Genomic DNA, 14,477 nt, shown 5'->3' on the forward strand with positions numbered 1-14,477 from the left:
TATGGATTTCAGTAAGGCATTTGACAAGGTTCCACATGGTAGACTGGTTAGCAAGGTTAGATTGCATGGAATACAGGGGGAGCTAACCAATTGGATACAAAACTGGCTTTAAGGTAGGAGGCAGGGTAGTGGTGGAGGGTTGTTTTTCAGACTGGAGACCTGTGACCAGTGGTGTGTTGTAAGGATCGGCGCTGGGTCCACTGCTTTTCGTCATTTATATAAATGACTTGGATATGAATATAGGAGGTATGGTTAGTAAGTTTGCGGGCGACACCAAAATTGGTGGTTTAGTGGACAGTGAGGAATATGATCTGAGTGTACTACCTTGATCAGATGGGCCAATGGGCTAAGGAGTGGCAGATGAAGTTTAATTTAGATAAATGAGGTGTTGTATTTTGGTAAGGCAAACCAGGGCAGGCTTATACAGTTAATGGTAGGGCCTGGGGAGTGTTGTGAACAAAGAAACGTATGCATATGCAGGTGCATATTTCCTTGCATAGGAGGCGCAGGTAGACAGGGTGGTGAAGAAGGCTTTTGGCGCGCTTGCCTTGATTGGTAATACCGTTAATTATAGGAGATCATTTGTCATGTTGTGCCTGTGCAGCATATTGGTGGAGCTGCTTTTGAAATACTGCATACAGTTCTTGTTGCCCTTCTATAATTGTTAAACTTGAGGGGACGCAGAAAAAAAATTTAGAAGGATGATTCTGGGATTGGAGGGCTTGAGCTAATAGGAAGTGGCTGAGGCTTTTTTCCCTGGACCGTCGGAGGCTGAGGGGGTGACCTTATAGAGTTTTATAAAACCACGAGGGGCACGGATAGGGTGAATAACCAAGATCTTTTCCCCAGGGCTGGGGAGTCTAAAACTAGAGGGCATAGGTTTAAGGTGAGAGGGGAAAGATTTAAAAGGGACCCGAGTGGCAACTCTTTCATGCAGAGGATGGTGTGTTTATGGAATGACCTGCCAGAGGAAGTGGTGGAGGTGGAAACAATTACAACAATTATAAGGCATCTGAGGGGGTACATGAATGGCTGGCCCAGTGGTTAGCACTGCTGCCTCACAGCACCAGGGACCTGGGTTCGATTCCAGCCTTGGGCGACTGTCTGTGTGGAGTTTGCACATTCTTTCCCATGTCTGCATGGGTTTCCTCCAGGCGCTCCGCTTTCTTCCCACAGTCCAAAGATGTGCAGGGTAGGTGGATTGGCCATGCTAAATTGCCCCATGGTGCCCAGGGATGTTTGGGTTAGACATGGGAAAATATAGGGGAATGGGTCTGGGTGGGGTGCTCTTTGGAGGGGTGGGTGTGGACTTGTTGGACCAAATGGCCTGCTTCCATGCTGTTGAGCTTCTATAAATAGGAAGGCTTTAGAGGGTTATGGGCCAAATGCTAGCAAATGGGACTAGATTAATTTAGGATATCTGGCCAGCATAGATGAGTCGGGCCGAAGGCTCTGTGTCCATGCATATAACTCTACGATTCTATGAATGAGAAACTTCAGTTATGAGGATTAATTGAAGAAGTTGGTATTATTCTCTTTGGAGAGGAGATCTGATAGAAGCTTATAAAATCATCAGTGGGCTGGATAGAATAGATAGGGAGAAACCGTTCCTGTTTGTAAATTTATACCCTCTTGATGTTAAACGACGATATGCAAATAAAGAAAGGGTGAAAAATATTTTTCAAGAGTCAACCATGTTGCTGTCAGGCTGGAGTCACATGTAGACCAGATCAGGTAATGATGGCAGATTTTCACCCCAGCACTCATCAAAGGAACAATAATAGTAGGGCATAGATTTAAAGTGTTGTGCAAAAGAATCAAGAGTAATATGAGAAAACAAAACTTGTTCATACAGCAAATTGTTAGAGTGTAGAATGCATTACCTGGAAGTTTAGGGAAGGCCGGTTGATTGCCCAGTTCTGAGGAAGGGTCACCGGACCCAAAACGTTAACTCTGATTTTATCTTCACAGTGGCTGCCAGACCGACTAAGCTTCCAACAACTTCTGTTTTTATTTCTGATTTACAGCATCCGCAGTTCTTTCAGTTTTGATTGCCCTCTGAAATGGGCCAGCAAATCACTGAGTTCAAGAGTAATTAGGGATGCCCAATAAATGCTGGTCCAGCTAGCAATGGCCACTTTCCTTGAGTGAATATAAAAATGAATGGTCAATTATGAATTATATTAGCTACCCTGTATCCCTGCTAAGGCTCAATGGCTCCCGAAGCTTTCATGCTTCAAATGTATAATTTTCATTTTTAAATATAAAATTCCTTTCCCTCAATCGGTCTTGTTGTATAAGACAGTTCGTACCCAAAAGTGTTAACTGATACATGAGATAAGCTTCACCCACCAGAATACTAAGGACTGTTCCTGGTAGCAGCTAACCAGTGTTCGAACTGTTCAGTTACATTTAAGTTGTGGGCGAGGACATTTCAGCAGAAGTGATGTGCATGTATTCTTAAGTATAGACTGAGTTCTTAGGAAATGATGTGGAGGTGCCGGTGTTGGACTGGGGTGGACAAGGTCAGAAATCACACGACACCAGGTTATATTGAGCTCCTCACTTCGCCAGACAAAGGGGCTATGCTCCAAAAGCTTGTGTTTTCAAATAAACCTGTTGGACTGATGTTGTGCGATTTCTGATCTTAGAAAAGACACTGATGTTTCTCAAATGTAATGTAATTAGCCTATTAGTTTATTAAGACGAAGTCTATCTTCTGTTGCAAACTGTGTGTAGGCATCCTTCTCCAATTGGTATCAGTAAATTGGACTAATACCAGGGAGGATTCATGGGAACGAATCCACTGTAAGCATTCCAAATGATTCCAAGCAACATGGCCTCAACACAACATATTTGCAGCTCCCAAAGCTGCTAGCGTTGTGTGGTGGCAGTGTGGGATTTTGCAATCTTGTAGCATGCCCTAGTTCTGTGACTCCATCACACATGGTGAATGTTTACAACCCAAACAGTTTTGTGTATCTCCATCCTTTGCCCATCATTGATTGTCATTGTATTAATCATCCATAGTTCATGGTTTGAGATTTACTTCCTGAACCCTGTTGCTTCCTCCCGTGACCAGTCTTAAACATAGAAAATTAGAATGCAGGACTAGGCCATTCAACATGATGATGGCTGATCCTCTGTCTCAATGCCATATTCCTATGTTTCCTCCGTACCCCTTGACACTTTAAAATCTTAACATTTTTCTCTCCCTTTCTCAAACATGTTCAGTGACTTGGCCTCCACACCTTCCACAGGTTCTTTACCCTTTCAATGAAAAAGTATTTTCCTCAACTCAGTCCTAATTGGCCTCCCCTTATCCTGAGACACTGACCCTGGTTCTAGACTCATCGACCGGGGGGAAAAAAAATCCTTCCTGCATCAAGTCTGACCAGCCCTGTTAGAATTTTATATATTTCAAACAGATCATCCTTCTAAACTCTAGTCAACAGAGGCACACTCAAACCTCTCTCTCCTCATAGGACAATCCTATCATTTTTCAGCCTCAGCCTAGTGAACTTTCACTGCACTCTCTTGATGGCAAGTGTACCCTTTCTTGGCTAGACAGACCAAAACTGCACACAATACTTCAGATATAGACTCACTGGGGTAACTGGAGTAAGACATCTCCGCTTCTGAAGTCAAATCCTCTCGCAATGAAAGCTAACATTCTATTTGCTTTCTTAATTGCCCACTTTACCTACCTGTCTACTTTCATGGACTAGCATACAAGGACACCCAGATCCCTTTGTAAGTCCACATTTCCCAATATATCTCACCATTCACATAACACTTCTTTTGTTCACACGGAAGTGAATAACTTCAAATTTAGCAAGGTTGTACTGCAATGTGTTTGCCCACTCATTTGTCTCATCTAAATCATCTTCTCCTCACAACTCATATCCTGCCCAGTGTTGTATCATCATAAAATGTTGGATTTGGTTCCCTCATCCAGATCATTTACATGTAGCCATGAAAGCTGGAGCCTAAGCACTGATTCTGGGTGTGCCCATTAGTCAGTGCCTGCCACTTCTGTCCACCTTCCTCAATTAATAGCTCTTTCCTTGGCTGAGAGTCAACTTTCCTTTCATCTCAGCAAACGACCGAGACAATTTCTCCATTGAAGTGTGTTTATTGCAAAGCTTTCATGTCATTGTATACATGATGTTAGCTGGTTATTCAATAGTGAAGAAACCAGTTAAGCACACTCCTATCTTCCCTGTGCAGCCATAGTTCTATTACCAGAAAATATCATTCCCCATCGTCACGGAGGTCAGCTGTTATCTCCCAACGATTACTAATGGATTCATTTGAAGAGACTAGGGCACACTGTTATCATGCATAGGAAATATACAGTAGATTTTGCAAGCATTAGTTTTAAGTTATACACTTTTTAAAAATCTGGAAAGATCAGATTTAATCTTATTTTGTACAGGTATAGAGTGATACATATTCTGCAGTGACTGTCTGTAGATGGGTCCTTTGATTAAAAAATCATTCACGGGACATGGACAGCAATGGCCAGGCCAGTATTTATTGCCCATCCCTAATTGCCCAAAGGGCAGTTGAGAGTCAACCACATTGCTGTGGGTCTGGAGTCACATGTAGGCCAGACCAGGTAAGGATGGCAGATTTCCTTCCCTCATGGACTTCAGTGAATCAGATGGGTTTTTCTGAAAACCTAGGTCCCCAGAGCATTACCTGGGTCTCTGGATTAATAGTCTGGTAGTAATAGCACTAGGCCATTGCCTCATTATCTGAAACATTATTTAAACATCACAGGCAAGATTAGATTTCCAGTAGCTCCTCACAATCATGTATCTGTCCCTCAGTCATTCAATACCACACCGAGTACCCCCTGCGCTACGATTGCAGAATCAGAAGCGATGGATATAGGACAATGTACATTGCAGGCTTTATTAAATTTCATGACCAATATAAGGTTACAGCTATTCTATTAATTAGTAGTACATCATTAAGGGACCCTAGCATAACTGGAGTCAATGAGAATGGAGAGGGGAATTTTTGCTGGTTGGAGTCATACCTAGCACATTGGACAATGCTTGTGTTGATTCAGGTCAATTACCTCAATTCAAAGAAATTACTCGGCTGTTAGGTCCTCCTAGGCTCAAACATCTTAAGTGGTTTCCTCAATGACTTTCCCTCCATTATAAGGTCAGAAGTGGAATGTTTACACAATATTTCAGGTTGAGTGAAGAAGGGTCACCAGACCTGAAATGCTGACTCTGTTTTCACTCCACAGATGCTGCCAGACTTGTTGAGTTTCTTCAGCTATTTCTGTTTTGTTTCAGTTCTTCAGCATCTGTAGTAGTGTTTCTTGGACAATATTCCAGGTTGGGACAAGTGGTAAATAACATCCATGCCATGCAATTGACGAGCAATGACCATCTCTGAGAGAATCAAACCATTGTGCCTGATATTCAATGGCATTACCATCACTGAATCCCCCATTATCAACATGCTGGGGGTTACCATTGACCAGAAACTGAACTGGACTAGCTATATAAACGCTGTTGTTATAAGCAAGTCAATAGGCTAGGAACCCTGCAGCCAGTAATTTATCTAGTCGCCTCAAAGTCTGTCCACCATTTGAAGGGCATAAGTTAACACTCCCCGTTAACAGAGCAGCAAGGGGAGATGGTGGCAGCATAGTGGTCATGTCGCTAGATTAGCAATCTGGAGTCCCTGGGGACATGGGTTTGAATCCCACCATGGAAGATGGTGAAATGTGAATTCAATAAAATCTAGGATAGACAGCAGGCCTAATGGTGACCGTATAATTGCTATTGATCATCACAAAAACCCAGAAGGAAATCTGCTGTCCTTACCAGGTATGTCTCTCTGGACATTGAACACCGACATCCCATTAATGAGTAACAGAAGCTCCAAAGGCACTTAAGATTCATGATACCATCCAGAACAAGACAATCGCTGGATTGGCATTTCATCCACTACCCCCCCATCACTGACAGTAGAAGCAGTGCAAACATCCACAAGGGGCACTGCAGAAATTCACCAAGGTTCCTCAGACAGCACCCTCCAAACACATGACCACTTCCATGTCCATATGGAGGGACAAAAGGCAGCAGGTACATGGGAACACCAATGTTTTGAGTTCCCCTCCAAGTCACTCACCAGCCTGACTAGGAAATATATTGCCATTCTTTCAGTGTCGCTGGGTCAAAATCCCAAAATTCCCTCCTTAGGGGCATTGTGGGTCAACCTCCAGCACATGGACTGCAGTGGTTCAAGGTGGCAGATCGCCAAGACACATAATAAATCCTAGCCACATTTCATAATGAATTACAAAGACTGAATTCATTCAAAGGTTTAAGATCACAACCATGCCTTCACTAATGGCTAGGTCAATTACAAAGTTGCAGACTTAGTATCTGGTATATGTGACCAAATTGCAAATGTTTATTTTTGTTTACAATTCGTATGCACTTTTGCAAATTTGCATTATATACAGTACTTTGTGATGTCTTACATGTTCCTGAATGCGGGCCCTTGGCTCATTGTCTGATGATGCTTCATCTTGAACTATTTTCCTTGGCTTTGGTGGTGGCTTCCCATTGCCTTCCACTCACGGGCAGGCAAGGTACAGGTCCCAAGTCTACCTCAGCCAGAACGGGAACTGAACCTATGCTGTTGTTCTGAACCACGTTATCTAGCTAACTGAGCTAAGCAACACCCATCTCTCCCATTCAAATGTGTTCCGCACAATCCGTGCTCAACATTAAAACAGTCAGAAATTAAAGCTTAATATGTTGACAGAAATGTTACAAAATCTGGAGTTATATTATTGGTTTTTATTTCACAATAACTAGACAGTAGCATATCTGACTGTACAGGACACATAATATAGATAAATTTTGTACACTGTTTAATTATAATCAACTTGTCCAAGCACGGTATGTAAATTTTGAGCATCTTCCATTACTTTAGACAATGTTCCATAATAATTCTGTATTATCAACATTCCTGAATTTATGGTTAGTAATTTGCCCCATCATAAAATGCAATTTTTCAGAAACTGTAAATGTTGGGGAAAGAAAACACAATGCTTCTTTAAAGGCAAATGTCCTGAGTATAATTAACTATGATCAAAAAACATACAGACAAGCACCAAATGCTACACATCAGTCAGGATGAAATTCCTGCATTGAAAAGTATACAAAAGTGTCAATGGATGTTTAACATCGTGTTCCAACTTAAAACACAGAAACCACCATTGTCACAGAGTTAATGAATGCAAGAATTTCAACCCCTTGCAAATTGATTCTGGTCCACTCTGTAGTGGCAAAGCATTATTGTCAAGTAAATCTGAGACAGCCACAAAAAGGACACCAACTCAAAGAAACAAAATGGATGTGCATTCGGACCAAACCATGTTTAAAGCACAAGTGTGATGTAGAGACTTCTTTTAAAAAAAAAATCTAATAAATATGCAACCGCTGTGTTCGATTTGTTCAAGCATGATTGATGATCGTAACAATTAGCGGTCATGAAAATGGTTTAGTGACTATTAAAAATGATCCCTGTTCAATTGCAAAACCTTCCATGAAATTAAGTGTACCATTGTGGTAAGTGAGCGTTCAATACTGATTAACAACAGGTTGCATCATATTGTGAAGAAGGGCTTCTAATTCTAATGAAACTTCCTACCCTCAGGTCTCATCAATCCCAGGAGTGCCCTGTGGACATATAATTTATTTCCATTTACTTATATTTGCAGTTACAAAAGCCCTTTTTACTCTAAATCAGACACCCATTTCAAGGGAAGATGCTTTCTTTGAGGACATGAAACAAAATGGATACATATAGTCAGTAGTCGCGATGCAAATGTGCAGCATACAGGAACATTTCAGTCTAAAATTTCCACTTCTTGAAATTATACAACAAGCTAGTAATTCAGACCATCAGCAAGATGAGGTATCTGAATACTAAACAGTAAGAAATGTGACAGCGATGCTGCTTGACCACAAAATATAATTTGTAAACATTAGCAGATTCTGTGAGCATCAGCCTTAATGTAACAGTTTAATCTGTCCCTATGTACATTCAAACTTTCTTTAATTACCAAATGCTTCATAACCCACAGAATAAAGACCTTTGGCTATCATGGTTTGCTGCTTAAATGAAGGGAATATGTTTCAAAATGGATCAGCCAAAAGTAAAATGCTTAACCAGTCTTGACTTCCCTGTTATTTTGTAGTAGTATTTTGAAAAATACTGTTTATGTGGAATGCTTAACAATCTATTAACAATCATGTCAAAATAAAGAGTACACATTGCAAATATTCATTACTGAACCAAATTAGTTCACGATATTCAATTCAAATTTATTTTACATTAAAGCACTTTTAACTCCGGCAATAACAGCAGACCTAACTAAACCAAAAAATGGAAGCGAATGTGTCATCCCCAAAAATAATCAGGCAGAACAGAAAATTCAGGGAGCAACCAGTGTAGGACAGTGCCATGGACTTCAACAGGCCAAGCTCTTCCTTAAATGCTTGTCATCTACACCGGTCTCCAAGCATGCACAACTTTGACACATACAGATGTTTTATCTACTAGTAAAATCAGACCAAAGATAGTGTATGGAATTTTTTTTAGCCCCAGATTACGACATATGTCTTGAATGCGGATATGGCCTAATAGACTAAAACAATTAAAATTCAACTGCAAATAGTAGGTGAAAGTTTAACCAAGTTTGAAAAGTAGAGTAGAAACTCAACAAATTCAAGCATATGTAAATTTTTCCCAAGGGCAAACAATTTATCTGGTTTCCCCGGTGTAGTGGAATAAGGTGCAAATGGCAGAAACCAGGAAGCATCTAAATCGAATCAAGTCTTCTGGAATTTAATTAGAATATTGTATGAATTTTGAAGAATTAGTTCAAGTGTGCTCAATTTGTGATAAATCTGCAAGAACAAATTTGCATTTATATAAAGTGTTATGTCCTCAGGATGTTTAAAGCACTTCAGTGCCAATTAATTACTTTTTGAAATGCAATTACTGTTATGCATGTAAAGTTGAGCCTCTAACGAAGTGCCACAAACAGCAAAGGAATGAATATTGACCAAAAGAACTCCCCTGCTGTTCTTAGAATACAGTGTGGGATCTTTTACGTCTACGTGAACTGGTGGATGAGCTCCTGATTTAACATCTGTTCTGAATGCCTTCAATAAAATGACACTCCCTTAGTAGTGAAAAGGACTGTCAGCCTAGAGCATACAAGTAAGTATTCTTGCCCTTCCTATACACGGAGCATCGCCAATTTAACTAAATTCTCAATATTGCCTTTGATTTCTCTAAAAAAGATGAATCAGGGTAAATATTTTGGTGTCAAAAATACATTCAAAAAAGCTCCAATGCAAAAGACACGTGAAAAGCATTAAATTATCAAACGAAAATTCATTAAATTTGACTGATGTACATGGAACTGAAAAAGCTGGAGGAGAATTGTGTAATAAGTCTACATTACTGAAAGAAACATTAAGCTAAAAAAAAATTGTGCTTTACTAGAAAACACATTTGGAAAGCTAGAGAGTCTACAAATTGTTTTTGGTGCTATTAACAGCATTCCCTCATGGACTATTTCAGCAAATACATGGCAATTTTTGATGAATTAGTATCTTTGGTAAAATAACTGTTTGGCTAACATGTAACAATGGCAACTGTAATTTTCAGGTTTATGAAGGCCATTGCTTGTTCCCCACTGTTACTTTCAGATCTGCACTGCACAGAAGCAAAATGTTTAAAGACAAAAATAAGTAGCTGTTAAAATGCTTCAGATAGGCATCCATTTCCAAAAGCAGTCATTACTCTTTACTGTCCCATTAAAAACAAAACATTTGTACAAAATCCTAAATCTAATTTCACTTAACATCAGTATAATAGTTTTGAAGAAATGAACAATAAAATGATCCGCATTTTCAGGTACAACTGACTATAGTTTAATTTCATTCAAATTTTGCATTTTTCTTAGCTCTTCAAAGTCATACAAAAGTAAGTGGGGGAAATACTTTGGCCAGTTACACAAGCTCATAAAATACAGGTGTAGAGAATGACCAGGAATACAGGCGCTTGCTTAGGTCTCATATTTATTGCAAATGCTGTAGATAAAGACTGACACTCCCAGTCAGGAAGAGATTCTACTTATTTAAAAAAAAGGGAGAAATCAAATTATAAAATATTAATAGAAATAAACTGGTAACTTTTATGCTTATATTGCATAACAGGAGGTGGAGGAATTGACCACCTGCAGTCATACAAGGAGACAGCAGGGGGCTGAAGTTCAGTCTTAGCAGCAGCAGTTGTGAAAAAATGTGACTCGGTATTTCTTATCCTGGTGCAGTGTAAAATGGATTGCCCATTGCCAATCTCGCCCGTTTAAGATACTGCCCAAGATCAATTTCACCCCCTTATTGTTTTCAAAATCTTTTCTAGTCTGCTGCCTTTGTTTGCCACTGATCCTACAGCTCCATTTATACTACAATACTAATCTTTATTAGCAAGGGGTCACTGTCAAAGGAGCAAACAATACATGATCAGTAATGTGAAGTGAAAGCCATATAAGCTATTTTTGCAACATTCAATCAGTACTTTCTAGTCAGTTCTTGCAGCAATCCACAGAGCTTCGACAGCTGTCTTCCAAAGACTCGCACTACTCGTATGGATTTGAGATGAATTAAGTCCACAGTTTTCTTTACTCAGCAATCGAGACAGTCAGCATGACTGACTGAAACAGAAATAGCAAGACAGTAACCCTAAATAAATGGCAGCCTGCTACCATTTAAACGAAGGCACAAACATCACTTAGAACGCCATTTATCAAAATATCTTTAATTCACTTTTTGTAGAAAGAGAAATTATAGTATTAACATGCAAATAAATCAACGACCCTAGCCAGCATTCTTTTAACATGCTGCAATATAGCTTAAATGAGGTTTTTTTAAAGAGTCTCTAAGTAATCAGTACTGTAAGTATTCGGAATTGTCCACACACACATCTCAAAGCATTGTCTGAGAGTGTGGAGATACTGGCACTGGAGAAGATGAAGGTGATGAATTAGAGACATGGGGAAGCATTCCTGTTGCAGTGTCTGAAATCTGCAGCTCCTCTAGCTTCTTCAGCAACTGCTCTCGTACAACCAACAACTCTTTGTATCGCTGTTGAACTGGGTCCTGCTACTCAAAGAGGAGACAAGAAAGACTGTTACCACATAATATTAATATTTGTACAGTCACAGAGTCATACAGCATGAAAACAGACACTTCGGTCCAACTCATGCATGCCTACCAGACATCCCAAACTGACTTAGTCCCATTTGCCAGCATTTGGCCCATATTCCACTAAACGCTTCCTACTCATGTACCCAGATGCCTTTTAAATGTTGTAATTGTATCAGCCTTCACGACTTCCTCAGGCTGCTTGTTCTATACACACACCATCCTCTACATGGACCCAGCACTGATCCTTGTGGCACACCACTGGTAACAGACGTCCAGTCTGAAAAATAATCCCCATCACCACCTGGTTTCCTACTTCAAACCAATTTTGTATCCCATTGGCTAGCTCCCCTGGATACCATGTGATCTAACCTGACTTACCACTCTACCGTGTGGAACTTTGTTTATATGGACTTTAGCAAAGCGTTCAACGATGTCTACCACTCTGCTTTCATCAATCTTAGTTGTCACCTCTTCACAAAACTCAATCAAGTCAGGAGACATGATTTCCCACGTACAAAGCCATGCTGACTTTCACTAATCAGCCCTTGCCTTTCCAAGTGTAAATCCCATCCCACAGAATCCTCCCTCCACCAACTTATCCACCACTAATGTAAGGCTTACTAGTCTACAGTTCCCTGACTTTTCCTTACAGCCTATCTTAAACAATGGCACCACATTAGCCAATCTCCAGTCTTCCAGCATCTCACCCATGGCTATTGATGATGCAAATATCTCAACAAGGAGCCCAGCAATCTCTCCCCTAGCGTCCTTCAAAGTTCTGGGAAACATCTGATCAGATCGCAGGGATTTATCAACCTTTATGCATTTTAAGTCCTCCAGCACCTCCCCTTCGGTAATATGAACTCTTTTCAAGGCATCACTATTCATTTCCCCAAGTTCCCTAGCTTCCGTGTCCTTCTCCACAGTAAATACTAACATGAAATATTTGTTTAGTATCACACCCCTCTCCTGTGTTTCCACACATTGATGGTCACGTTGATCTTTAAGAGGCCCTATTCTCTCCCTAGTCACTCTTTTGCCCTTAATGTATTTATAGATTCTGTCTGGATTTCCTTAACTCTTTTGGCCAAAGCAATCTCATGTGCCCTTTTTGCCCTCCTGTTTTCCCTGTTAAGTATACTCCTACTGCCATTATACTCTTCTAGGGATTCACTCAATCTCAGCTGTCAATAACTGATGTATGCTTCCTTCTTTTTCTTGACCAGAGCCTCAATTTCTCTAGTCATCCAACATTCCCCACACCCACCAGCCTTGCCTTTCACACTAGCAGCAACATACTGTCTCTGAACTCTCATTACCTCATTGTTTGAGGCCTCCCACTTCTCAACTGTCCATTTATCTGCAAATAACCTTCCCCAATTAACTTTTGAAAGTTTCTGTCCAATACAGTCAGAATTGGCCTTACTACAAATTAGGAATGTAACTTTTATGATCAGTTCTATCCTTTTCCATAGCTATTTTAAAATAGAATTATGATCACTTGCCCCAGAGTACTCCCCCACTGACACGTCAGTCCCTTTGCCCTGTCTTATTTTCCAACAGAAGGTCAAGTATTGCCTCTTCTCCAGTAGGGTACATCCAAATATTGAATAAAGTTTTCTTGTGCACACTTAAAATCCTCTCCGAGTCCTTAACACCTTGACAGTCTCAATCTATATTTGGACAGTTAAAATCCCCTGCCATAACACCCTATTATTCTTACAGATATCGGAGATTCCTTACACATTTTTTTCTCAATTTCAGGTTGACTACTGGGAGGCCTACATTACAATCCGAACAAGGTGATCATCCGGCTTTAGGTTCTCAGTTCCCCCAATAAAACTTCACTGGACAAGATCCCAGGAATATGCTCCTTTGTGCCACAATAGTGCTCTCCCTAGCCAAAAACCCCATTTCCCCTTCTCTCTAGCCTCCCTTTCTATCCTTCCTATAGTATCTATACGCCAGAACATTAAGCTGCCAGTCTTTTCCATCCCTGAGCCATATTTCTGTAATAGCTGTGATATCCTAGTCCCATGTTCCCAACCACACCCTGAATTCAGTTGCCTTACCTATTAGGCCTCTTGCACTGCAGTTGAATTGATCAGTCTTACCTCATTCTCTGCTAAGCTTGTCTGACTTGACTATTAGACTTATTCTCCTTACCTGCTGTACTAGCTTCAGCCTTTTCTCACTATCATTTTGGTTTACCCACTGCACCATTGCAGTCCAATAACATTCTCAACCAAACAATTCCTGCAGACATAGTCTCCAGGAACATTCACAATCTCCCACATCTGACAGGAAGAGCACATCACCCTACTAAAAGCCACTTCTGCCCCCTTTAACAATCTACAGACCCAGAAGTTACCTAAAAGCAAGCAACACAATTTGCTCAAAAGCACAGCATTAGCACAGTCATACTGCTCAAAAACATTGTTCTAGGATAACTTAATACCAATCCTTAAAAGTCCCTTTTAAGCCATCCATGTTTTTGATCTTTTATTATAAAGTTCCAAAAACAATGCAACAACTTGTTTAAAAAAAAGCAATAACTGCCTCAAGGAAGTGAGTAAATCCAGCTAAGCAGTGAAAAAAACCTCAAAAACCAAGAACAGCTCTCACAGCCACAATCTCCCATCCACCCTTTTTTTGCAGTGACTTTTTGCAAAGAAGCTATGCTGTTCGGTGACAGCAGTCATTCACTTCCCCCAGACAAATAACATCTCTAGTGAATGTTGACATCCTTTATCAAACTGGGATTCAGTTCAACAAGGGGATATCCCGGGATATCCCCAAGAAAACTGACCGACCCGATTCTAAACATGATACCAGTTGAACACCAAAGCTCAATAGTTCCTTGCATCCCTTTAAGCTTTATTAATTTCTGTTCCTGGGTGAGTCACATCAGTGAAAATGCTTTGCAGATTTACAGTGCAAAACTAAAACTATTTGAATTCTAAAAAATACAGCAAATGTTAGAATTTTGAAACAAAACAGAAAATATTGGAATACTCAGCAGATTCAATGTGAAGAGAGGCACAGAGTTAGCACAGCAATGCTGGATAGGATATAAATAAAAAAATGATGTAAATAGAAGGTTGGCAGTATTCAATTTAGGAAAGATACTCGATCCAGATAGGATGCGTCCTAGGTTTCTAAGGGAAGTTTAAATGGAAAATGTGGAAGCTCCAGCCTTCCTGAAATGAG

At 40.3% G+C, this 14,477-nt stretch overlaps 1 protein-coding gene across 1 annotated transcript in view; it reads right to left on the bottom strand.

The window, feature by feature from the left end:
- Positions 1-10,858: 10,858 nt before the first annotated feature.
- mtm1 (myotubularin 1) overlaps positions 10,859-14,477 on the bottom strand; it is a 69,051-nt gene continuing 65,432 nt past the window's right edge. The window contains exon 11 of the mRNA XM_048605083.1: positions 10,859-11,222. Coding sequence (XP_048461040.1) covers positions 11,046-11,222 — 177 coding nt within the window. The 3' untranslated portion in view covers positions 10,859-11,045. The remainder of the gene's footprint in view (positions 11,223-14,477) is intronic.

This window comes from Rhincodon typus, chromosome 14, assembly GCF_021869965.1.
Source record: "Rhincodon typus isolate 14 chromosome 14, sRhiTyp1.1, whole genome shotgun sequence".
Classification (NCBI taxonomy): domain Eukaryota; kingdom Metazoa; phylum Chordata; class Chondrichthyes; order Orectolobiformes; family Rhincodontidae; genus Rhincodon; species Rhincodon typus.